Below are 23172 nucleotides of genomic sequence, written 5' to 3' on the forward strand. Positions count from 1 at the left end.
AAGTCCAGTTATCCAAGAGAAGCTATGGAGCAGAGAGTTCTCGCCAGAGGTCATTTGTTATATAGAGTAGGGATGGGAATTTGAAAGCAAATGTATATTCGAATATTCGACCCCCCAAAAAACGGTTAACCGATTAACCAAAAGGTACATATCCTATAAAAAAAAAATGTGGTAAACAAAATTACAACAAAAAAAAAACTTTAAAAAAATGTAATTTTGTTCAAATAAGTATAGAAACCAAGTCGAATTTGTCAAATGTATTGAACTGGTGATCACAGTTTGAACCGTTGACAGCTATAGGCCTACAGCTTTCATGCTTAAAACATAACTTGGTTTTTAAATTAAAGAGGGATCATACACGAACAACATAACGGGTTAGGGTAACGTAACCCTATTACAACAGAGACCAACAACCTATAACAGGGCCTATGCACAGAATGCTGCTATTCAATACTCATTCTTGTTTAAGAATATGAGCATGTCTACATGCTTAGGGGAGAGGCGGGTGCGGAGGCGATTCACAATCAGGCCAGCTGTAGAGAAGACCCTCTCAGCTGGAATTTGGGCATAAGATGAGGTTTGAGTCTGCGTGATCTGCGTGTAGGGAGGGGCAGCAGCCATATCATTAGCTAGAACTAGATCTGATGGATTTGGACATAAGCGCGAGTGAAGTATAACGGGACGCGAGAGAGAGATCATAAGAATATAAGAATATTCGAATATTCGATTAATCGTTCCCATCCCTAATATAGAGTTATGGCAGTAGGCAGGAATGTTTGATGCCAATGACAGAGCCAGCTATCTCGATTATGGAAATAGTTTTAAAGTAATATATATAGTAAAAAGAACAGTCAAATGAAGGGAACATTTAAAACAAAGTATTAAACATCTTTAATTTAAAACCTTTTGTTGATTGGGTTAAAGAGATGTCGCTTCTGCAAAGTGGATTAATGGAGTTTGTGAACATTTTCCCACAGCAGTTTTAGCTCAATGGTTTCTCCTGTGTATATTGATCCTCAGGTGTGTGTCCAGTGTGGACTTTTTTATTGTGTCTTAATAAACCACTGCTGTGTCTGAAAGCACTCCCACATGTTGTGCAAATACACGACTTCTCATCTGTGTGGATTCTTAAATGCTTTTTCAGCGTTGAACTGTCACTAAATCTATTTCCGCAAGTATTGCAAAGGTACGGCTTCTCACCTGTGTGGATTCTCAGGTGGAGGGTTAAGTGACTATTACGTCTGAAGTCTTTCCCACATATTTTGCAAGAATAGGGCTTCTCACCTGAGTGGATTCTCATGTGACTCTGCAATTTAGACTTGCACTTAAAACCTTTTTCACACATCTCACATTTTAATTTATGAAATATTGACTTAGTAGTGCTGTTAACATTGTAGCTTTGACTTTGAATAATGTTATCTCTCTGGTTTACTTCTGGCTCTGCGTGAGTTGATCCTGAGTCTCCATGCTTGCTAACTTTCTGATCTTGGCTCTCAGCTAGTGGAGAGTTGTGAGAGAGGAGCTGGTGGTCCCTGTTTGTGTATACAATCCCTTCTTCTGATGGTACATAGCATTGAAGTGGAAACTGCCCAGGAGGATTTTCCTCACCTTGACTCTGAGTGTCACTGATGCTCAGGTTCAGAGTCTGATCTTCACTGTGATCCCTTTCCATATAAGTCGGAGTCAACATAAAGTCATCAGTCTCCTGCTTCAGTACAAGCTGCTCCTCACTGCTGCACAGCTCCTCTTGTTCCTCTTTAATCTGTGGAGGCTCTGGGTCCTCTTGGTTCACACTGTAGTTTTTCTCCTGAATACAGAGCTGCTGCTCAGAGAGAACCTCCTCCTCCTTACAGACATGTTGCTGAGGGAGCTCTGGAAGAAGAGACAAAATACTAAATAACACTTCTGTAAACGGGGCGACCCCATTAGTTCTGGTATATATTTTAACAGTTATGTTATACACCGAGAACATCAGTGTTGTGACATTTATGGGGGCGTTTACTCACCTATCCTGTGTACATTTATTGTGGGTAAGATGTTCAACAGTCTGCGCTGACGATCAATCTCTTCCTCGTACTTGACGATAGTTCTTTCAAAAACTCCTAATATTTCTTCAGCAGCAGCAGTCAGTCTCTCGTTGACAAACTCTCTCAAACTCGGAACTGCAGACATTATTGTTGTTTAGCTTCAACCGAAAACATTTCAGTAATACGACTACAATATATGCGTTTGAGCTAATTCTTCTTCTTCTTCTGGTTTAATGGCGGTTGGCAAACAGCTATCAGGTACATTTACCGCCACCTTCTGGAATGGAGTGTGGATCAGCACGGTTTTAATCTAAATTCTAACTATATTTCCTGTTTACTTCTGTTGTTTCTCCAACTTTCTTTTGAATACTATAAAGATGTCTGCCCTTAACTCCTCTGTCCCATTCTTCCTGTCATTTCTTTTTGAGTTGGGATTTTATGTTGCTTTTGATTTCAGCCTTAAGTAGGCCTAGGCTACTATATTTCACATTCATACTACTTTGTATTTTCCTTGCTGCCAACTTTGCATACTTGTCTGCTAACTCATTCTCCTCCACCCCAATGTGTGCAGGGACCCATATGAAGTAAATTATTTTTCCTGCTCTTGATATTCTTTGTAATGTTATTGCTATTTCCAGGATTATATCTAGTCTTGCCTCTGAATTCAGTTGTTGAATGCTTTTCAATGCACTGCTGGAGTCAAATCCTATTAACAACTTCTTCATACGACCTCCTTCCACCCAATTCAGAGCTAGAAGAATAGCCAGAAGCTCCCCAGTATACACAGCCAGACCATCGCTAACTCTTTCGCTTTTCATAACCTCAGATTCTATAATGATAAATGCTATCCCCACTTTATTATTGTCTGTTTTGGACGCGTCAGTATATACTTTTGTAATATCCGGGTACTTATATTCTAAATGTTTATTGACCTGTACTTTGTTTGTTGAACTTCCTTTTGCCTCATCTAATAATCTGAAATCCACATGTCTCCTGCAACGTCCAAGGCGGTATGACTGGGAGGGGCACTGTTGGATTTATCTCTGCGTTAGCTACTCCTAGCTCATGCACCCTATTTCCTATAGTCCAACCAAAACTTTTAATTTGCCGCTTTTCCCACTCTTGATAAATCTTTAGTAGGCTACGTTATGCACTGGATGATTATTATTATGTCCTTTTATATTTGCCCAGTAAGTTATTGCTATTTGCATCCTTTTTTCAAGAGGCATTTCCCCCATTTCAACCTGTAACGCTGTAACGTTTGAGCTAATTCAAACTTTTACGTAGCTTAAAGGGGACCTATTATGCTATATTTGACAAATATATTGTGGGGCCATACCTATACAAAACATGTCTGTGAAGTTCTTTGCTTAAAATACCAAACAGATCACCCATTGTAGCCATGCCTCATACCCCTCTATTCCAGCCCTGTGGGGGTGCTAGTGGAGCACGCTCATGTACTGTCAAGTCGCCAGAGCCTCGTAGCGGGGGCTACTGCGGAGCGCATAAAGCAGACTCTTCACGCTAACGAAGGATCACTTTTTCTTCACGGCAGGGAAGGCTACGGTCCCGCAGCTGCTGCCTCTCTGTTGGACTCTGTTTGGGGGGTGGGTGCTGGTGGAGCACGCTCATGTACTGTCAACTCGCCGGAGCCTCGCAGTGGGGGCTACTACGGAGCGCATAAAGCAGACTCTTCACACTAACGAAGGATCACTTCTTCTTCAGGGCAGGGAAGGCTACGCAGTACGCAGGCTACTGTCCCGCAGCTGCTGCCTCTCTGTTGGACACTGCACATTACTCACGAGACGTTGTAAAAAAAAAATGAGTGGGGGGGGAAAGCACTAACCACTCCTCCAGCGCCACAGTGCGTGCCGGATGAGAATGTCTGGCGTGCCAGATTTGGCCTGCGGGCCGCCAGTTGATGGTCACTGAGCTATAGGCTTTTAAGATTACTTCATTAAAGGCTTAAAGGTCCCATGTCATGCTTTTCCGGTTATTACCCGTCCCCTTGTGTGTTATGAAGGTTTTTATGCATGTAAACGGTCTGCAAAGTCACAAACCCGGTCTGCAAAGTCACAAACCCTCAAAGTACACCCTGTAGCGAGTAGATAGATAGATAGATAGATAGATAGTACTTTATTGATCCCAAATTGGGAAATTGTTGAGTAAAACTCTAACACAGAAAAGACCTGTCTATGCTGCCCCAGAACGCCTCGTTGGAGATTTCACTTTTTCTTCCTGGGTATGGTGACGTGCCCTTACCCAAATGGACCCATTGGTCTAAATGGACCAATCCGCGGAGCCGTTACGTTAAGTCCGTGGATTGGTCCAAATGGACCAATCCGCGGACTTCCTCACACACACACACTCAATCTTTTCTCAGCTGCAGCTCCGCCGATTTCTCCTCCCTGAGACGGCGGGAAGCGGCGAGGCTGTGAGTCTGTGTGTGAGCACACACACAAACTCCCAGCCAGGCTGCGGGTGTGTGTGTATGCTCGGGCTGGGTTTCGCTGTGTCTCGCTGTCTCGCAGACGGCCACTGGGCTCACAGGGAGCGGGGGGCAGGAGCTCCAACAAGCCGTTTAGGACAGAGTGAATACACATACTATACAGAGATGCTGTATGAGAAACCAATATGAGTTTGGAAAATTGCACAATATAAATCTATTTTAGTATACCTCAACAATGGAATTATGATCAGTAGAAATGGCCTTGACATGGGACCTTTAACGTTGCAACCGACCCACATCAGACAATAAGACACGTTTTCTGCTCCAAACCTTTGTATTTCTTTAAAGACAAACTCTACATTTAAGATGCAACAAAAAAAAATGTGTCTGTACAATTACTATCAAAACACGGCAAACCTGACTCAAAACTTTTATTGAAAATCCAAGAGGAGCATATAGTCAATCCTACCACAACCACTTTCAAAAAACTAGCAGTTGATGGCATTACAAATGCATTACTTTTCATGTGATTTTTTGTTTGACAGAAATAGGTTTTAAGTCCTTGTTGCACTTTTATAAAAAAATATTCAAAGCTGCTTCATCAAAAAACATTCAGACAAAACCAGCATCCATCAAGATCACACCATTGCTTCTACAGTCACTACTGTGAACTCACTGTAGAACTAACATTTATAAGATAAGACAAGATAAAGATAAGATAAGATGTACTTTATTGATCCGAATTTGGGGAATGTTTGCATTGCAGCAGCAAAAAAAGACAAGGCAATGTTCATAAGAGAAATTAAAACCCTAGAAATAAACAATCCAAAATATTTCTGAAATATAAATAAAATAGCATTAAAAAAGAAGAAAATATACATGTTGAAATACAAATTTACAGTAAACAAAATATAAAACAGAATATTATATATACATTAAGTGTGTAAGGAATATTAATTGAATATAAATGTAAAATGTACATAGTGAGTTTAAGTCCAGTTATCCAAGAGAAGCTATGGAGCAGAGAGTTCTCTGCCAGCCAGAGGTCATTTGTTATATAGAGTAGGGATGGGAATTTGAAAGCAAATGTATATTCGAATATTCGACCCCCCCAAAAAACGGTTAACCGATTAACCAAAAGGTACATATCCTATAAAAAAAAAATGTGGTAAACAAAATTACAACAAAAAAAAACTTTAAAAAAATGTAATTTTGTTCAAATAAGTATAGAAACCAAGTCGAATTTGTCAAATGTATTGAACTGGTGATCACAGTTTGAACCGTTGACAGCTATAGGCCTACAGCTTTCATGCTTAAAACATAACTTGGTTTTTAAATTAAAGAGGGATCATACACGAACAACATAACGGGTTAGGGTAACGTAACCCTATTACAACAGAGACCAACAACCTATAACAGGGCCTATGCACAGAATGCAGCTATTCAATACTCATTCTTGTTTAAGAATATGAGCATGTCTACATGCTTAGGGGAGAGGCGGGTGCGGAGGCGATTCACAATCAGGCCAGCTGTAGAGAAGACCCTCTCAGCTGGAATTTGGGCATAAGATGAGGTTTGAGTCTGCGTGATCTGCGTGTAGGGAGGGGCAGCAGCCATATCATTAGCTAGAACTAGATCTGATGGATTTGGACATAAGCGCGAGTGAAGTATAACGGGACGCGAGAGAGAGATCATAAGAATATAAGAATATTCGAATATTCGATTAATCGTTCCCATCCCTAATATAGAGTTATGGCAGTAGGCAGGAATGTTTGATGCCAATGACAGAGCCAGCTATCTCGATTATGGAAATAGTTTTAAAGTAATATATATAGTAAAAAGAACAGTCAAATGAAGGGAACATTTAAAACAAAGTATTAAACATCTTTAATTTAAAACCTTTTGTTGATTGGGTTAAAGAGATGTCGCTTCTGCAAAGTGGATTAATGGAGTTTGTGAACATTTTCCCACAGCAGTTTTAGCTCAATGGTTTCTCCTGTGTATATTGATCCTCAGGTGTGTGTCCAGTGTGGACTTTTTTATTGTGTCTTAATAAACCACTGCTGTGTCTGAAAGCACTCCCACATGTTGTGCAAATACACGACTTCTCATCTGTGTGGATTCTTAAATGCTTTTTCAGCGTTGAACTGTCACTAAATCTATTTCCGCAAGTATTGCAAAAGTACGGCTTCTCACCTGAGTGGACTCTCAGGTGGAGGGTTAAGTGACTATTACGTCTGAAGTCTTTCCCACATATTTTGCAAGAATAGGGCTTCTCACCTGAGTGGATTCTCATGTGACTCTGCAATTTAGACTTGCACTTAAAACCTTTTTCACACATCTCACATTTTAATTTATGAAATGTTGACTTAGTAGTGCTGTTAACATTGTAGCTTTGACTTTGAATAATGTTATCTCTCTGGTTTACTTCTGGCTCTGCGTGAGTTGATCCTGAGTCTCCATGCTTGCTAACTTTCTGATCTTGGCTCTCAGCTGGAGAGTTGTGAGCGAGGAGCTGGTGGTCCCTGTTTGTGTATACAATCCCTTCTTCTGATGCTTCATAGCATTGAAGTGGAAACTGGCCTGGAGGCTTTTCCTCACCTTGACTCTGAGTGTCACTGATGCTCAGGTTCAGAGGGTGTTTCTCAATCGCGAGTAAAGCTGCTCCAGAGCCACTATTTCAAGCATACTACGTCATCGAGTGCCGCCGAAGTACTGTTCCAATCTCCAGCATACTTGGAAATCTACCGAGCCCGGCGTACTCCGTTTGGAGAAATATCGAGGCTGCACATGAGTAGACTTCGCGGTCTTAAAATCCCCACAATGCTTTGCGCACGGACCAATTTCCCCAAATCTGTGGCGGAAGATGTAAGGCGGGACCTCTCATATGACGCACACCTACACACTTGCTAGCATGTTCCACACTTCGTTTTCCGAATGCCAGGAAGTATTCTTGACTCGCTTCTGAAGCAAGATGCTCGGCAGACAAGTGCTACCAAGCAAGCGTACTCGCGATTGAGAAACACCCTGGGACTGATCTTCACTGTGATCACTTTCCATATAAGTCGGAGTCAACATAAAGTCATCAGTCTCCTGCTTCAGTACAAGCTGCTCCTCACTGCTGCACAGCTCCTCTTGTTCCTCTTTAATCTGTGGAGGCTCTGGGTCCTCTTGGTTCACACTGTAGTTTTTCTCCTGAATACAGAGCTGCTGCTCAGAGAGAACCTCCTCCTCCTTACAGACATGTTGCTGAGGGAGCTCTGGAAGGAGACAAGAGTAAATAAGACACACACTACTGTAAACGTTAGGAAACAAATGCGACCCCATTAGTTCTGGTAGGCCTATTTTAACAGATGTGTCCCCCCATATCACAACATCAGTGTTGTGATATGGGGGGACAAATACGCGTACTCACCTATCCTGTGTAACCTTATTGTGGGTAAGATGTTCAACAGTCTGCGCTGACGATCAATCTCTTCCTCGTACTCGACGATAGTTCTTTCAAAAACTCCTAATATTTCTTCAGCAGCAGCAGTCAGTCTCTCGTTGACAAACTCTCTCAAGCACTGAACTTTAGACATTATAAGGGTTTAGCTGCAACCGAAAAAATGTCAGTACGACTACAATATATGCGTTTGTTTGAGCAAATTCAAACTTCGACGTGGCTTAAGTTTAAAGAGCGTGATTCGAGTAATCCAGGAAGTTGTTGGTGAAGCGTGTATCGAGCGTTTTTATTATAGCCTACTCTATGGTATCGAGGCAGTATCGATTTAGGCCAGTGACGATGACAAACGAAACCCCGCTGCCCGTCGATACCACCTAACTGATGGTGCTTCAGATCGGTTCAACCGGTTCAGTGGTTCAACCGGTTCAGTGGTTCAACCGGTTGAACCGCTCAGTGGCACTGACACTTCACAGCAGGTACGTGCACACTCAGTCACATAGACATCAAAGTGGGCTTGAGCCCCTGCCCTTTTTCTTCTTCCAGAGAAAGTGCCCTTTCCCCCCCCCCCCCCCCCCCCCCTTTTTTTTTTTTTACATAAATGAATATATATCTACTAATGTTTGCGCACAGTTTCCCTTTCCAAAAATGTATTGATTGAATACAAAATAAAAATATCAGGTCGGGAGATTAGATTAGAGTGAAGTTCCGATGCTCCCTCCCTCCCTCCACGTCTCCTGCACAGCGGAGCGGACATCAGCAGTCACTTCAGACAGACAGGTGCAGTACCTCCCACTTTACTGTCCCATCCCATGTTATGCGGGCTTTTCTTGGCTTGTTTGAAGCCGGTGAGTGGTGACTGGTGATGAACAAATGACTAAACTGCCAGTGCCTCGAGTTTACAGCTAATTAGCCAAAAGACAAAAACATTTATCATGGGCATACAGGATAATGCACTGTACTTAAGGGGAGACACTAAAGGTGAATACAGTAAAATGTGTATCTAATAACGTCATCACAATCGCCACATTGATATGCAAATTAGGCTTTAACTATAGCCTATTAGTAATAAAGTAGCCTACTATCTTATCTCTTATCTTAATTCAAATGCACTAATTTGCATGCAGTTAATTACCAAGGCATTGCAGGTGAAAAGGATAAAACAAAAAACAAACAAAAAAACATATCACCTCACAACTTCCCCCGGTAGTTACTTGCGTCAAGTCAGTATTTTCCCCTGAAATGTTATGTTTAAATATGCAGATTAGCTTTAAATCTATAGATGAATTCAGACATGGTAGTTAAACGAACACCATTTATATGTGTTTTTTGGAAGTTTTCTTTCCATTAGAGTGAAAGAAAACATGGAAGCAAAATAGACCAAAATAACTAAATGTACAAGTACATGAAAAAACGATATTTTTTCCTGTAATGTCCTGCCTTAAACAGTAACTTCATAATTTTGATTGTTGGCTGCTCATTTAATAACTATTAATTGTACTAGTTTGTTGTCTGCTCTTGTGCGTATAAGTGAATACTAAAGAAGACCATTGTCTCTGTGTTAGCTGATTATTTTGTAGAATTCTGTTGAGTATTAAACAATTGCGTGACTGTGAGGGTATTAAAATAAATTGGTCAGTAAGTCAGAGATGTGCAACTATATTTAACTTTTGGTTTTAAAACATTTTTTTATCAATTGTTATGGGAAGTGCCCTTTTTCTCACTTAATAATAATAATAATAGCTTGGATTTGTTGTGACTCGACAGTTATGTTAGGTTAAGTTATGTTTTTTACTCTTGTGTTTTGATCTTGTCACTTCCTGTTTTTATTTTGAAAGTAATCCTTCCCTCTCATTCCAGATCCCACATGTGTGTTTCCCGCCCTTTTCACCTGTGCCCATCCTCCTCACCTATAAATAGCCCTTGTGTTTCTTTGTTCCCTTGTCAGTTCGTTATGTTTCATGCCGTGAGAACCTGGGCCTTTTGACTCCTGAAACTTTACTTTGAGAAATATTTCTTGAAGTTTTGTTTTGAAGTACGACTTAGTTTTTGTTATTAAACTACATTCTATTTTTGGACAACTGTCTCCGAGTCCTGCTTTTGGGTCCTGTGTCCTGTGTCTCAGTTCATAACAGGATATATATAGCGCCTTTCATGGGACGCATGGTCGCTTAACAAAGAAGAATAGGGCAGAAACAAACATAACAAAACAAAGATAGATTTAGGGGCCAAAGGCCTTAGTAAACAGATGGGTCTTGAGGGCCCTTTTGAAGGCGTCAAGTGTGGGGACGTTGCGGATCTCCGCAGGGACAGCGTTCCAGAGGGTGGGGGCTGCCACACTGAAGGCTCTGTCCCCGAAGGTTCGCAGTTTGGTGCGGGGGTTGGTAAGCAGGCCAGAGTCTGAAGACCGCAGGTTCCGGGGTGGGGCATGTGGGTGGAGGATGTCCGATAGGTACTGGGGGGCATGGGCATGGAGGGACTTAAGGAGGAGGATTTTGTATGATATGCGGGATTTGACCGGCAACCAGTGGAGGTGGGTGGGAGTGATGTGCTGCCACGGCTTTGTATTTGTGAGTACCCTAGCAGCACAGTTTTGGACATACTGGAGCCTGTCCAGGGTTTTGTTGGGAACCCCAAACAGGACACCATTGCAGTAGTCCAAGCGGGAGGTGACAAACGTATGAACTAGGGTTTCGGCAACCGACTCCGAGAGTGACGGTCGGAGTCTGGCAATGTTCCTTAGGTGGAAAAAGGCCGATTTGGTCACAGACTTGACGTGGGAGTGGAAGGAAAAGGTGGAGTCTAGGATGACACCCAGGTTGCGGGCTTCAGGAGATGGGGAGATGGAGCAGCTGTCGACCTCGAGGATGAAGTCACCAACCTTCTGGAGCAGCGCTTTGGGTGCCACAACCATGAGCTCTGTTTTCTTGCTGTTTAGTTTGAGGTAGTTGGAAGACATCCATGCTTTGATGTCATGCAGGCAGTTGATGAGAGACTGAGGGGGGAGCTGGGAGGATGGAGTGGTGCTGAGATACAGTTGGGTATCATCAGCGTAACAGTGGAAATTGAGTCCATGATGTCGGATGATCTGGCCGAGGGGGAGCATGTAAATGGTGAACAGGAGGGGGCCAAGCACAGAGCCCTGGGGTACACCGTGGTGGACTGGGGCCGGGGGTGAATTTGAGCCATTGATGGAGACAAACTGTTTCCTGTTATGGAGGTAGGATGTGAACCAGGACAGCGCTGTGCCAGTGACACCTAGGAGGTCTGAGAGGCGGGTGAGGAGGATGTTGTGAGAGATGGTGTCAAACGCTGCAGAGAGGTCCAGGAGGATGAGGATGCTGAGGCGGCCAGAGTCAGCAGCAATGAGGAGATCGTTGGTGATCTTGATGAGGGCGCTTCAGTGCTGTGTTGCTGTCTGAAGCCGGATTGGAAGGGCTCATAGAGCTCATGGTTGGACATGTACAGATGGAGTTGGCCGGTGGCCACTCTTTCCAGAGTTTTGCTTAGGAAGGGAAGGTTGGAGATCGGCCGGTGGTTCTGGAGGTCGTCGGGGTCCAGGCCAGGTTTTTTGAGTATGGGGGTGACTGAGGCCATTTTGAAGCTGGTGGGGACTATACCAGGAGCCAGAGAGGCGTTGATGATGACCACCATGTAAGGACAGAGGGTGGGTAGGCAGTCCTTGACCAGGGCTGTGGGCATGGGGTCCAGGGAGCAGGCGGAGGTCTTGGCCGAGCTGACCAGTTTGGCCACTTGGAGAGCATCCACAAGGGAGAAGGAGGAGAGGTTGGAGTGGGAGAGGCGCGGCGCTGGGGGTGCGTTACCAGGTGGCTGAGATGCAGGTAGGGGGGGAGGGCCAGTCGCCAGGAGCTGCTGATGGATGGCCTCGACTTGCGCCTGGAAGAAGTCGAGGAATTTGGAGCACAGATCGGGAGCCCCTGAGGGCTGGGGGGCGTCAGGGGGGCGGAGTAGGCGGTTGATGGTGGAGAACAGTGTTCTGGGGTTGCTTTGCTGGGCACCGATGAGACGGGAGTAGTAGTGAGTCTTGGCGTGGGAGAGAGCTTCCTTATATGTTTTGACATGGTCACGAAAGGCCAGGAGGTGGACCGTGAGGCCAGTTTTTTTGGAGAGCCTCTCCAGCTGGCGACCAGAGGCCTTCAAGTGGTGGAGTTCGGTGGTGAACCAGGGGGCAGGGCGGGTGAAGGAAACAGTCCGGGTTTTATTGGGGGAGAGAGAGTTGAGACTGAGGGATAGGGCAGTGTTGTAGTGGGCTACCAGGCCGTCCACGGTGGAGTCGGAAGGACGCGAGGCCATGTGGGTAGCTATCAGGTCGGATAGGGCCGGTGCACTCACAGTATTGATGTTCCTAAACATAATGGTGCGTTTAGGATGCTGCCTGGGCAGGGAGACCGGAACAGTGAAGAGGATGGCGTGATGGTCAGATACAGCCAGGTCGAGGCGCTGTAGGTCGGGGGGCGGAGAGCCGGTAGAGCACACCAGGTCCAGCGTGTGGCCTTTGATGTGGGTGGGGCCCTGGACATGTTGCTTGATGCTGAAGCAGTCCAGAAGTGAGAGGAATTCAGCAGCGAATGTGCAGTTACTGGAGTCCACGTGAATGTTAAAATCACCGAGCAGGAGAGTTGATGGAGACATAGAGCAGAGAGAGGTGAGTAACTCAGACAGCTCAGACAGGAAGGTAGTGGAAGCTTTGGGTGGGCGGTAAATGAGGGCAACCTGGAGCGGAGCAGACCCAGCCAGTTTGAAGACAACACACTCAAATGAGGTGGTAGTAGGTACTGGGAGTTCTTTAACCAGGATGCCAGCTCGGTGGATAACAGCCAATCCACCGCCACGACCCAGGGAGCGGGGCTTCTGGATGTACAGATAGCCTGGGGGTGTAGCTTGATTGAGTGTCACAAAGTCCTGCTGATTTTGCCATGTCTCTGTTAAGCATAGGATGTCAATGCTTCTGTCAGTTATAATGTCGTGGATGAGTAGTGCTTTGTTGTTGAGGGAGCGGGTATTCAGCAGCATAAATGTCACATAGTTGTTCATAGATGCTGGGGGGAACAAGGAGGTAGAAACCAGCACACTGTCAGCACAGGCCAGGGACCTCAGGTAGATAGAGCGAACGGGAGGTTTGGTCGGATGACGTCGTTTGTTGTGATGACGACATCGCCGTGCGACAGACCGTCTGTCAGAAACAACTGCGGGGATAGGAGTTTCGGAGTAGAAAAACTTGCATCTGGATGCCCGGTGTATGTAGCGGGGACGACGCAGAAGCCCAAGGGATTTGATAACTGCAAGGCAGTCGGGGATAGTGTGGCAGAAAAAGTTACGAAGTTCCAGCGGGGAGTATTGGAGGAGCATCATGAGAATAGAGATGGGCGAGTCCTGATTCATCCGGATCATTAACCCGGATCCTAGAAATGAGCTGGTCGTGACGAGTCTCCCCTCTCCATTAACCCGAGTCCTTGAGTCCCACACTTGGTGTGACGTACAAATTAAAACTATAAATTGCGTCACTTGCTACTCTCTTTATAACATGTAAAATCACATTACAACGTACCCCAGTCCATCTGCCTACCCTTTAGCAAGTATACAGGATAGCTGCCTGCCAGAAGTTATCGTTTGGCTCAGGGGAGGGGACGCGGATCAGTGAAACTTCCTGCAGACTCGTGGGGACTCAGAGGAGCCGACGGCTCCTAACCGTAATAGCATAACAGATCCAGCGATCCATACTCGCCATGTGCACGAGCATAGCCCCTCCTCCAGCACCCGGCTCCCGCGCTATATTATGCACGAGTCAACAGTAGACTCGCAGATTCGCAGATTCGCAAATCCTGACTCGCTGCAACACACAGCAGAGCAGACTCGTGCGGACTCGGAGCCGTAACCATATAGCAGCAGATCCAGAGATCCAGCAGACTCGTCGTCATGCACGAGTCAACAGCAGACTCAGATTCGCAAATCCTGACTCACTGTGCAACACACAGCAGAGCAGACTCGTGCGGACTCGGAGCCGTATATAGCAGCAGATCCAGCAGACTCGTCCTCATGCACGAGTCAACAGCAGACTCAGATTTGCCAAATCGCAAAATAACCCTTTTTTTTGTGATCAACAGTTTTTATTAAAGCAAAATACACTGTGTAGCGGAGGTTAATATAACGTCAGTTTAATAGATAGATAGATAGATAGATAGTACTTTATTGATCCCAAATTGGGAAATTGTTGTTGTTACAGCAGCATAAAAGGCATTTTACAATAAAACAAAACTACAAAATATACAAGAATAGAAATAAAAATAAAATAAAATATAAAATATACATGTCGAAATAGAAAATATACATGCAGATATTATATATATATATATATACAAATATATATATATATTCAAAATATATGGAATAATAATATGCTCGTGAAATGCAACAACTTTTCGGTTTCACCGATAGGATTTCTACGGTCTTGGTGATGCTGACTCATATGACTCAAATGACTCGTATGATCCGGATCTCTTCAATGACTGACTCAGAAGACCCTGAGTCCGTAAAAGGATCCGGATTTGCCATCTCTACATGAGAAGAGCGGCGAGCCAGCTAGCAGCTAGCACCATTAGCCCTGCAGAAACCGGACCTCGAACCTCAGCAGCGGTGATGGAAAACAGCCCAGTTGGGATGGCAGGACTGAGGGAGGGTTCATGGATAGTCCTGGGAGTGTGGCAGAGAGGAGCCCAGTCGGAGAATTCCGGAACGGGGACTACGCGGATAGCAGAGCACGACGGTGAGCTTGTTTTGCTAATGGCAGGACGGCAGAGGCTAGGAGCTAAACAGCAGCCAAACATAATCGGCTGAGCAACGGAGAAGGCAGACACACAAAACCAGAGAGGAGAACAATCTTTTCGCTGTGTATGGGAATTAAATAGATTGACGGCAGGGAGTGGTAGACACGAGAAGTAAGCGTCGGCATGAAGAGCGGCGAAAAACACGCCAGCGTCGGTACAGACAGTCACTTGAGATCCCGCCCCCCAGAATGTATGTGCACTAGTGATGTGTCGGTCGCGAACGAGCCGATTCTTTTGAACGGCTCTTTGGTACGAACGAGGGGAACCGAGTCCTACTTGGTGAGAGCCGTTCTTGTTATCGTTCAATCGTTGGTCCGCACGGTCCGCACTCACTGCCTGCCAAAATCCACTCGCCTTTTAAAAAGCTTGATTTTGTTCCCCAAACGTATTCTGTGAAGACCCGCCACTACTCTGATTGGTAGGTTTCAGCACGAGGAGTGAGATGGGGTGGGTCTTAACGGAATACGCGCGAGAGAGAAGTCATAACAAGTGGTACAGGACAGGTAGACGACGTGTTTTTCGGATGGAAAATGAGCCAAACGCGAAAACGCAGCAGCATTTGGATGCACTTCAACCAAAACCCAGGCAGTGATAAAGCGCACCATTTGTAAAGGCAAAATATCCTTTAAAGCAGGGTCAACAAATAATCTCCATCGCCACTTAAAAACACAGTATCTAATATTAAGAGTTGCATGAATTTCATTCAAGGCAAGGCAACTTTATTTACTTAACACATACAGAGGGTAAATTCAAAGTACATTCACTGACATGAATAACATGGATATGGCGCCACCTTGTGTCATGTTTACAATGCCGATTATTGACATTAGGTCTGGCAATCATTATCCTGGTGATTATTTTGCAGATAAACCTAGTAACCTTAAAAAAACGGCTCTTTTGAACGGCTCTTTTGAACGGCTCTTTGAAAGGAACGGAGCCATAAGATCCGGCTCCCTTCAAAGAGCCATAATTCCCATCACTAATGGCGCATTTCCACTACACGGTCGGCCTCGGCCACACTCGGTACGGCTCGGTACGGCTTGGCCGCGTTGGGCCTTAACAGGGCCGACTCACTTCATGCTGCGCTTCCATTACAGTTTAGGAACTGGGGTAGTTACTATAGTAACGCAGTGTAGGCGGAGCCGTGACGTCATCTTCAATGAGAAATCCAGAAACACAACACAGCCGTTAGCTGTTAGCACTCAGAGCTCACAGCTCCTTATATATGTTCAGAAACTCGACAAAAGTTAAACAAGTACACACCACAGACTGCCTGTGTCATGGTGAATACAGTCGCTGCTTTATTTATGTCTGTATAGGCCGTTGTTGTGAGTGTGGACGGTCGGGGCATATACTGCGTTAGCTTAGCCAATCTCCATCTAGAAAAACACGAATTTTAAAAGGTTTTTCGCCTGCCGTCTGTCTGCAGACTTGACAAAGCATTAATTCATGGTTTTTACTAACCGGTATCAGTATGTTGTTACTTCGGCATCATTTTGAAACGTGTATTACAATTAAATCACGGTCAAATATGTCCATCTTGTTGTAGTTCTAGCCCTCTTGCCAGCGCTCCTCTCTCTAGTTTAGCATACTCAGCCCGACTCAGCCCTGTTTGTTGGCCCCGATAGAACCACAATTTTCTAGGGCCAGAAAAGAGGTGAAAAAGTGGCCCCGCGCCGTGCCGCGCCGGTAATTGGCCTAGTGGAAGCACAACCAAAAAAGGGGACGGCACGACACGGCACGCTTAAAGCGAGCTCCGCGCTGCAGTGGAACTGCGCCATAATGTGCACGTCCCTGCTTTACAGTTTTACCACACTCATATTACCACTGTACCCGGGGCTATGGAGGAGGGAACATGACATAATACATATTAGCCTATGTATAAATAAATGAATAAATACGGCAATAAATAAATAAATGAGCAATTACAGGAATAAATGAATAAATAAATGTAGAAAAAAATTAATGTGGAAATAAATACATGAATAAATAAATAAAATATTGCATAAATAAATATGGAAAAAAATGTATGAATGTATAAATAAATACAAGTTGAGAATGAAACAGAACACACATTATTATAAATCTTTAAAGCTCCCATGTCATGCTTTTCCGGTTATTACCCGTCCCCTTGTGTGTTATGAAGGTTTTTATGCATGTAAACGGTGTGCAGAGTCAAAACCCTCAAAGTACACCCTGTAGCGAGTAAAACTCTAACACAGAAAATACCTCCCCAAAACGCCTCGTTGGAGATACGTCACTGCCCATTTGAGTCTTCCATTTAGTTCCGGGTACCGCCTGATGTCATGCGGTACCCGGAACGAAATGGACCAATCCCGAAGAGCTATGGCCACACCAGCAGCGGCGTGTTCCTCCTCCAGAGGTTCGAAGAACCGGCATTTCACAGACGAAAGCTTCCAAAAACATTGCCCAGTTTGAGGCCGGATATGCACAGCTTGTTTGGACCGTTTGGAGCAGGGGAAGATCTGGGTATACAACCTGTAAGTTTGCATTGTTATTTGTGTATTTATCAAACAAGACTGTTTAAATGTGTAAACTGTGTTGGACTGCTAAGCCATTGACACAGTGCTAACTGTGCTAACTAAGTTGCTAGAGTTTCCATATATCAACTCTAATATCAGCAGATGGCCTTGCATACATGTATCTCATAGCAGGAGAATGTCTGCATTCACACACAAAATACCTATTGACAGTATACTGCGGGTGATTTGCCGGTCAGTCGCGAAACGTAATTACATTATAGCTGGCGTAGCGATCTAACACACGGAGCTTGAGCTAGTTTTGGTCAGAAAAAACATTTTTGTGATGCTACGTTGCTAGCGTTTAAATATATCAACTACAATGTCAGCAGATGGCCTTACATGTTTGTCATGGCAGGAGAATGTCTGCAGTCACACACACGGAATACTCATACAGTATACTCCGGTTTACCGTACATTGTGACCGTACATATACTGCATGTAGCTAACGAGGCTAGCTGTATGCTAGCGCAAAACAATGTATTCATGCAAGTTACATTGTATGGTAGCAGAATACCCGTATACGATTGCAATTATAAACACGTTATTGCTAGCCTAATATGAACCACTAGCTTTTGTTCATAGTAGTTTTATTACACTGCATTATAGTTGCCTTTCCTCCAAGCTAACGTTCATATCGTGTTAGCTACCAAGGTAAACAAAGCTAGGTTAGCATATTAGCAGGCAAGCTGTTCATTACACAACTACTACTAACGAATCTAAAACAACTAAGTTTCTCTAATATTTTGTGATTTGCATTTGATTTCGTCCAGCCAGATCCTGGCGGACAATCCATGACGGGGAAGGGATTCTACTACTACTGAGGCCTCGTGCTAAAAGGCACCGCACCGCACCGGCTGTGCGCAGGCAAGAGGAGGAGGAATGGATGATATACCGTGTATATATGTATATTTATGTTCATTTTGTACATTTCTAAAAATAAAGTTTAATGGAAATACTTAGTAGGCCTATCCTTTCTTCCCTGAATTCATATATAGCAAACCATGATTTGATTTCTCATCAAACAGTAGTAGTTTATAACGGGTAAAAATAACTTACTCTTTGTTATGAGAGTAGCTCGTAGGCCACAACGGAAAGACAAGGAGACATACACGAGTTTACAAAACCACGGCACATTTATTGTGGTAAATGCAAAGATAGGTGGTTGAGAGGATCGCAGAGTTAGTCTTCCTGCAGCCGCTTTGGAGAGAGACTGGGGCCGTAGTGTCCGGAGGTGTCCGTGATCGTGCTGATTAGCTTCTTCAGCTCCACCCCATCGTAAGACAAAGGCCCTGGGGCCGTCACACTCTTCTATAACAACAGTTAAAATATATATGTATATAAAATATACCGCTGTACCGACGCCATGATAAGACTGATGTTACGCTGAGAGCAGCCGGGAAAAGCACTGACATGGGCGCAGCCTCTCTGGTGGTTGACTAATCAGAACAAGTGGCCGAGCTGACCAATCGGAGCACACTAGGCTCACAGGGAGGGGGGGGCAAGAGCTCCAACGAGTCGTTTAGTGGAGAAAGTGAATACTGCTGAATACACATGCTTGACAGAGATGCTGTATGCGAAACCAATGTGAGTTTGGAAAATTGCACAGTATAAATCTATTTTAGTATACCTCAACAATGTAATTATGATCAGTGGAAATGGCCATGACATGGGCCCTTTAATATATTTCTACATTTACGTTCACTTACATTCATGTATTTCTGTCTCCGTATGCTAATGAGGGCGGTCCTAACCTCAGTCTGAAGCATGTTCAAAGAAAAAAAAATCACTTCACACATCTCCTAACACTTCCCCTGGTGGTTTTACTACCCTAATAACATCTGTTTAAGGTATAAAGGTTTTTGCATCAAGGATTTTTTTTTTAATTCTATTTAATTCTATTTTCATTACTTTATTTGTTTAGTATTAGTCAAACATTTTTTTTCCATATTAAATATCTTTTAATCTTTTTTTTCAAGTTAGTTTTTATGATTGTATTATCTATTATATTATTATTTTATTATAATTTTATTGTATTTGATTATTTTAATTATTATAATTACAATTACATTTTGTTCACGTCCCCCGGAGGTGTTGGGGGCATCTCCCTCTGTTATTAGTTTTGAATTATTTTATTATTATTGTTTTTATTATTATTTATTTAAGTATTATTATTATTTTACCAATATTAATCATGTATGGGCGTCCCCCATAGGCTGGTTTAATTATTTATCTTTGTATACAAGACATTTCTCCAACCCACATTCCCACCAAAATGACAGTGTTGATGGATGGGTACAAATTTGAAATATATTGCCATACTCTGGATTTGAACCCTCATACCCAAAGTGACGTTGGTTGCGGTCTGCCTGCCGTAACCACTGAGCCGTACAATTGTATGCTCATTAGATCTGTATTACTGAATATTTCAGAGGTGGTGGGGCGTCCTTCGGAGGTTTATTATTACTACCATTATTTTACCCAGGCAGACCACACCTACGTATTTTATTGATTTTTTTCAATATTATAATTTAAATATAGTATTATTATTTTAGTATTTTTTTCCTTATTATATTACTTTTTAAGTATTTATTAAATTATTATTCTTTGTTATTTATTTAATTTTTTATCATACTTTATTGTATGTCTTTTTTATGTTTGTACCATGATTTTTTTTATTTAATGTTTTTATTTAATATTATTTATTACATTTTAATTTATTTATTACATTTGTTTTAAGCATATTTTTATTGTTACCCATTTTTATTTACAATGTAATATTTATTATTTATTAATAATTGTTTTACTGTCACCAATAAACCAATGTTTGCGCCCCCGGAGGTGTAGGGGGGGGCGTCTACCTAAGGCTGGCCTCCAGTAAAGCTACTCTCTACTCGTGTTGAGCACCCTTGACCGCCCTTGACCATTTCACCCACACACGCATGCCATCTTGCCTCCCACCACACTTCACTTTGCCATGCGAGGAGGCGAACCACCAGCATGTTAGGCATCCATTTACCCCTTCAGCCAAAGACACCAGTACATATTCCTGTCAACATTTTCCAGATTGGCTTCTACTTGTATTAGGGTTACAAGGCGAGACAAAGATATTGTTAATTAACTTTTGTTTGAACTCATCGCCAGAAGTAACCATTCATTTTTCACATCTGTTCCAGAAAAACACAAGGCTATACCAGGAAGTGTGGAGCCGTGTTTCCTGAATAAGTAATTTAGAAAGAACTGGACTTAAGCCTCAGTTTCTTTCTAACTTTACAGAATTTCAGTTTTTATTTTTTATTTATTTCACTTCAATTACCACAGCATCTTTATTTCCATAAGATATGCAATGGAGTTTACCAGTTCCTCCCCGGCAGCTGAGTGAGGTAAAATAGCAAAACAATAGAGCATGTTGAACCACTGACCCTCAGGTTGGATGACATCCATGCATTTACCCCCTTGAGTCCCGGTCACACACACATATTGCATTAACCTTAAATTAAAACATTATCTTAAATTAAAAGCTTTTACCTTCAAACGTTATAATCTGTTCAATGGTATTTTACCTTTTAAGTACATGTCCGATACAATGCTAAAACATTTTCTTTCATGACATTTTAACTATTGTACACTTTGACATGAGGAGGAGGAGAAGACTTGTCAGAGGAGATATTGTAAAAACATTTGTTGAAACTCATCACAGGAAGTGACAGTCCAATTTCTTACATCTGTTCAGAAAACACAAGGCTACCGGCATCTGGAGTCAGGTTTCTTTAATACGTCCTTTAGAAACAATGGAATTAAGCCTCGGTACCTTTTCAACTTGACCAAACTTCAGGTTTTTTCCATTTAAAAAAAACCTCCATTCAAACAACAAAACAGTTATCTCAAAGGGAACATTTAATACAAAGTATTAAATATCTTTCATTTAAAACCTTTTGTTGATTGGGTTAAAGAGATGTCGCTTCTGCAAAGTGAATTAATGGAGTTTGTGAACATTTTCCCACAGCAGTTTTAGCTCGATGGTTTCTCCTGTGTATATTGATCCTCAGGTGTGAGTAGAGTGTGGACTTTTTTATTGTGTCTTAATAAACCACTGCTGTGTCTGAAAGCACTCCCACATGTTGTGCAAATACACGACTTCTCATCCGTGTGGATTCTTAAATGCTTTTTCAGCGTTGAACTGTCACTAAATCTATTTCCGCAAGTATTGCAAAGGTACGGCTTCTCACCTGAGTGGACTCTCAGGTGGAGGGTTAAGTTATATTGACGTATGAAGTCTTTCCCACATATTTTGCAAGAATATGGCTTCTCACCTGAGTGGACTCTCAGGTGGAGGGTTAAGTGACCATTACGTCTGAAGTCTTTCCCACATATTTCGCAAGAATAGGGCTTCTCACCTGTGTGGATTCTCATGTGACTCTGCAATTTAGACTTGCACTTAAAACCTTTGTCACATATCTCACATTTTAATTTATGAAATGTTGACTTAGTAGTGCTGTTAACATTGTAGCTTGGACTTTGAATAATGTTATCTCTCTGGTTTACTTCTGGCTCTGCGTGAGTTGATCCTGAGTCTCCATGCTTGCTAACTTTCTGATCTTGGCTCTCAGCTAGTGGAGAGTTGTGAGAGAGGAGCTGGTGGTCCCTGTTTGTGTATACAATCCCTTCTTCTGATGCTTCATAGCATTGAAGTGGAAACTGCCCAGGAGGATTTTCCTCGCCTTGACTCTGAGTGTCACTGATGCTCAGGTTCAGAGTCTGATCTTCACTGTGATCACTTTCCATATAAGTCGGAGTCAACATAAAGTCATCAGTCTCCTGCTTCAGTACAAGCTGCTCCTCACTGCTGCACAGCTCCTCTTTAATCTGTGGAGGCTCTGGGTCCTCTTGGTTCACACTGTAGTTTTTCTCCTGAATGCAGAGCTGCTGCTCAGAGAGAACCTCCTCCTCCTTACAGACATGTTGCTGAGGGAGCTCTGGAAGGAGAGAGACAAGAGTAAATACGACACTACTGTAAACATTAGGAAACAAATGGGACCCACTAAGTTCTGGTATATATTTGAACAGTAATGTTATTAAGCGACAACATCAGTGTCGTGATATTTAGGGGGGGGGGGGGGGGGGAATACGCGTACTCACCTATCCTGTGTGACTTTATTGTGGGTAAGATGTTCAACAGTCTGCGCTGACGATCAATCTCTTCCTCGTACTCAACGATAGTTCTTTCAAAAACTCCTAATATTTCTTCAGCAGCAGCAGTCAGTCTCTTGTTGACAAATTCTCTCAAGCAATGAACTTTAGACATTATTAGGGTTTAGCTGCAACCTAAACAATGTCAGTAGTACGACTACAACATGTCCGTTTGAGCTAATTCAAACTTCGACGTATTTAAAGAGCTTGCGCTGTTTACTTCCGGTGTGTGTCCCATTGTGGAGATCCGACGGGAAGCGGTGCGGTAGCTTTTCTTTCCGCTTTAACTGATGGCATTTGATTAAAAACGTCTGTGTTTATGAAACACGTAACTTAACAAATATATTGACATAGTTTCCAAGACGCCACTCATATTTTTAACTTCAGCAGCTAGGATGTACATCTGCTTCGCTTCACTTCACACGGACCTATTTTACTATTAAATATCTCATATGATACTATTTGTAGTCATATATTATAGGTATAGTATAGTATAGCCGTGATTAAATGCCATATTATGTTCCAAACCACATCAAGGATTAGTGATGGGCAAATTAAGCTTTTGTGAAGCACTGAACCACTTGAGACAATTGTTTCAAAAATGGGTTCATTCCCCAAAGCTTCAGTTACAGCGTCCTCTCCTGGCGAAGTGCAAAGAATGCTGGAAAATATGGCATAG

At 43.0% G+C, this 23172-nt stretch overlaps 1 protein-coding gene across 1 annotated transcript; it reads right to left on the reverse strand.

The window, feature by feature from the left end:
- Window positions 1-679: 679 nt before the first annotated feature.
- On the reverse strand, window positions 680-22713 carry LOC117491507. The gene is made up of 9 exons (XM_034141521.1): window positions 22443-22713; window positions 21320-22279; window positions 11230-12978; window positions 11038-11185; window positions 10800-10944; window positions 7892-8057; window positions 7486-7736; window positions 2007-2178; window positions 680-1872 (listed from the first exon to the last, which is right to left on the reverse strand). The coding sequence occupies exons 1-9, from the start codon at window positions 22606-22608 to the stop codon at window positions 983-985; spliced, it is 4647 nt and encodes a 1548-aa protein (XP_033997412.1). The 5' UTR covers window positions 22609-22713; the 3' UTR covers window positions 680-982.
- Between the last annotated feature and the right edge of the window lie 459 nt (window positions 22714-23172).

This window comes from Trematomus bernacchii, unplaced genomic scaffold (genome assembly GCF_902827165.1).
Source record: "Trematomus bernacchii unplaced genomic scaffold, fTreBer1.1, whole genome shotgun sequence".
In the NCBI taxonomy this organism is placed as follows: domain Eukaryota; kingdom Metazoa; phylum Chordata; class Actinopteri; order Perciformes; family Nototheniidae; genus Trematomus; species Trematomus bernacchii.